Here is a 3,646-nt window from a genome sequence, read left to right as displayed (position 1 = left end):
AACAAGATTTTTTGTAAATTAAAATAATTTTTTTGCAAAAATCTTGTTGGTCTTATAAAAGATATCATCTCTACTATGAGTCCTGATTACCTTTATAATAAGAATGATTTGTAGACTCAGGAAATGTAAGTTTTAACAGTTCTGAAAAATGCATGCTTTATTTCTGAATTTTTCCCTCCCTTCCTTTTTGTTCCCTGACAGGAAGCAGTCCTCAAGATAGCCCTAGAAATTTCTCTCCCAGTGCCTCAGCCCACTTTTCTTTTGCACGAAGGTAGGTGTTTGTTTGTTATGCATGAAACTAAAGCACTGACTTCTTGATTTAGACAATACATAGAAATGTTTGTTGGTAATCCAGAATTACTTGATTTTTTTTTTTTTAAATCTGAGCAGACCTTAAACAATGCAATTTCATATAACTGATTGATCCAGTTCAAACCTGCCTTTATAATGATATTTTTTAAATTTTATGTGGCTTAATATTGCTAATATACATTTTCACTGATGATGCAGATCTTTCTTCAGTGTGCTGTTAATACATAGAACTCCTACAAAAGATCAGGCTGGAAGTATGTAAAAATTGGGAATGCATGTTAGAAGTAGATAGTTTTGCCAAACTCCAGTCACTTTTGTCATTCTATCTCAATCTATGATATTTTCCTTTTCATGTAAAAATGTGGGCTAGAGAAGAATTAGCATGGGTCTGGGGGTGAGGCATTCTTGAGTTCTAATCCTGATTGTACTGATACTGGTTTGAACTTTGCCTCAGACTCACATTTGACGTTGAGGGCCAGGGACAGAAGTTACACATAAAGTGGGTTTAAGTGATCCCAAACTGGTTTAAATCTGTAACACAAAAACTGCTTTCAGAATGACTGAAACTGGTTTAAGATAAACCTGGTTGGTTGTAGTATCAGACTGAACTGATTTAGGCTAAACCGGTTTATGGAGCTTCTGTCCTAGATCTCCTCCCTACTCAAGTTAAATCATAGTTCCCCAGCATCCCAGAATGCTTTGCAGCCCTGGGCTGTGCTGTCTGCTTCAGTGGAGCAGGGATAGCCCCTCTCCCCCAAGCTGTTAAACAGGGCTAAAGCACTAAAGCCTCTGCTCCCTGCGAGCACCTGTCAGCCTGGTGGGGGGAGCGGGGGGAGGTGCAAGGGAATGGACCCCCAGACCTTCTTGTCTGTACTGGACAAGGGGAAGTAAAGCCCCAGCAGTGGGGGTGTTTCACCCCTGCAGGAGCCAGGCAAGCTGAGTTGGCATTGGCTCAGCCCTAGCCCTCAGCCTGTGAGAGGTGGGGTGGAGTGGGGGAGAACACGCTGGCACGGCCCCAGCCCTGGACCCCCCAGTGAGGGTCTGCCCAGTGCAGGAGGAAAGCACCCACCAGGAGCTTTTTGGTTTCCTGCAGTTCAGTGAGCCAGGCTGGGATTGGTTCAGCCCCCATTTCTTACAGGGAGGGGTCAGGGAAGGAGTGGGGCTGAGCTGTTCCCAGCCAGGCAAACTGAGCTGTGGAGGAGCAAGAAACTCTTGGTCGGGTCTTTTCTCCACACCAGGCAGATCTTGGCTGGCAGGGCTGGTGCTGGGCTGGATGTATGCATGTCATTCCTCCCACCTCTGTCCCGTCATGGGGTTGGGAAGGGGGCAGGGCTTCTAGCCAGGCTGTGGGGGGAGGGTGAAAAGCCCCCTGTGGGGGCTCTTCCCATGCCAGACAGACCCCAGTTAGAGGGCCAGGGCCAGGTGGTGCATTCCCTCTCCCCCTCACCCTCCAAGGTGGGGGCTGGGGAGAGATTTTCTGCAGGCTCTCCCTTTCCTGCGGCTGACAGCTTGTGCGGTTCAGGGGGCAACAGCCAATCAGGCCTGGGATGCCACTGGGCTGTGTTTATCAGCCTTAGGCAGCTGGCCGTGAGGGGAGTGCATGCGTGCTCCCCCAGGCTCCTGACGTGGGCCAGTGCAGGCTTCTGCCTGTCTTGGCCTCTGAAACACTGAACATCGGTTCAGTTTATCAGTTCAAGCTGCACAGCTTAGAAAAACCTGCAAAGATTGACTCTGTTCCACCTTGCGCTTTTTGAACGTCTGGACTTAGCTGAGAACTTCCCCCGTTGTGTGACTGGTACAATTACCTCTCTTGCAAGTTGTGCAAGGATTGACTAATTAATGTCAATAGTACTTTTCAAAGTTTTTTACAGTGAATTTGAAGCAATATATGAAGTAAATTATTAATAAATGAACCATAAGCACAGTCAAAGGTTTGTCACAGGAGACTGCCTATTTATGCTGGTTCCATATTATTTAAACCTGTTTTACCTGCCTCAGATAATTTCATTAACTCTAAACCTGGGAGGGTAGAAAGGGTTTATCTGTTGACTTGAGCGTCTCTACGCAATAAATGAAATCAGATAGTTGAATCTTAAATGATGCAGTTAACATGGCAGTTACGCACATAGCTATCCCAGTCATCTGTGAGAGAACATTTTTGGTGCAATGTTAATTGTTTTATTTCAAGAGTTGGTAAATCAGATATGAAAGCTGTCAGACAGGGATACATCTTATGCCAAACACTAGAAAAAAGGATTTGGCTCTTTGTTAAATGGTTCAGTTTGGGAAGAAAAGCTTCCCTTGTACCCACGTTTTTCCCCCTCCTTTCTTCCTGAATCAAACTCTAAACCCTGCAATATACAGTAATGTATTTTCTACATGTGTGTTTGGGCACATTGAAACAGGAAAGTACATGGGATCTAATCTAATTTCTGTCTAATTTATTTCTTACGTACTAAATAATTATTTCGAAATATAACAAGCATCATGAAGATGGTAGGTGACTTTTTGGGACATGTTTCTTTATTAATACATTTTTATCATACTGAATAATCTCCTAAATAGCTCTTGCTGAAAAACCAGATAAAAGACTGAACAGTAGTTTAGAATAGAGTTAGTGGAAGCGGTTGTGCCATAAAATTTTGCCAGAATTAATAATATTCCTCTCTAGAATCCATATAAAAAATTTGCAACTTTGAAAAACTTTGTGAGCCTAAAATTGTAAGGGGAGAGGAGTTTGTAGCAATCAGTGTATTTTAATTGTGATATTGTTTAATTAAATACCTTGTGTTATGGGTATCTTAAATTTCAAAACAAAATTTGATTGTGAACTGGAAAACCAAAATGTTTCATTTTGAAAACATCATAATAGGATATTTCAATAATTTTTAAGTTTTTGTTTTCAGTTTAAGAAATATTGTTGAAAGCCAAGATGTTTTGGTGTTAAAGCCAATTTGTCAAAAAAAAATAAATCAGATGATAGCCCCTCCTTAGTAAAGTTTACAATGGTAATTTTTAAATGGTGTAAAAGCCTCTGAAACAATTTCAAATGCCCTTTTTAAAAATTTTAGAGCATTCCTACCCAAAGAACAGAATTTTTCTAGAAAAGCCACATAATTTGATTAGGAGGATATTAGATTTTTGTAACTAATTTGCTTGATAAAGTAATTATGAAAGAAAGCTAACTTAATATGTTTGGATCTGTATAATATTTGTATGTATTTTTTGCTGGGATAAGTTGCTCCATGTCTTTCACATCTATGTGAACAATATACTATAGTAGGAATTATTGTGATAAAGGTGTGTGTGTGTGTGTGTGTGTGTGTGTGTGTGT

The 3,646-nt window shown here is 41.2% G+C and overlaps 1 protein-coding gene across 1 annotated transcript in view; it reads left to right on the top strand.

Annotated features, from left to right (window-relative positions):
- Positions 1–3,646, top strand: part of MAST4 (microtubule associated serine/threonine kinase family member 4) — a 181,821-nt gene that overhangs the window by 87,608 nt on the left and 90,567 nt on the right. The window contains exon 3 of the mRNA XM_019517765.1: positions 202–271. Within this exon, the coding sequence (XP_019373310.1) occupies positions 202–271 (70 nt within the window). The remainder of the gene's footprint in view (positions 1–201; positions 272–3,646) is intronic.

This window comes from Gavialis gangeticus, unplaced genomic scaffold (assembly GCF_001723915.1).
Source record: "Gavialis gangeticus isolate Ggan-Ray unplaced genomic scaffold, GavGan_comp1, whole genome shotgun sequence".
Classification (NCBI taxonomy): Eukaryota; Metazoa; Chordata; order Crocodylia; family Gavialidae; genus Gavialis; species Gavialis gangeticus.
This window is presented reverse-complemented; position numbering and strand designations above follow the sequence as displayed.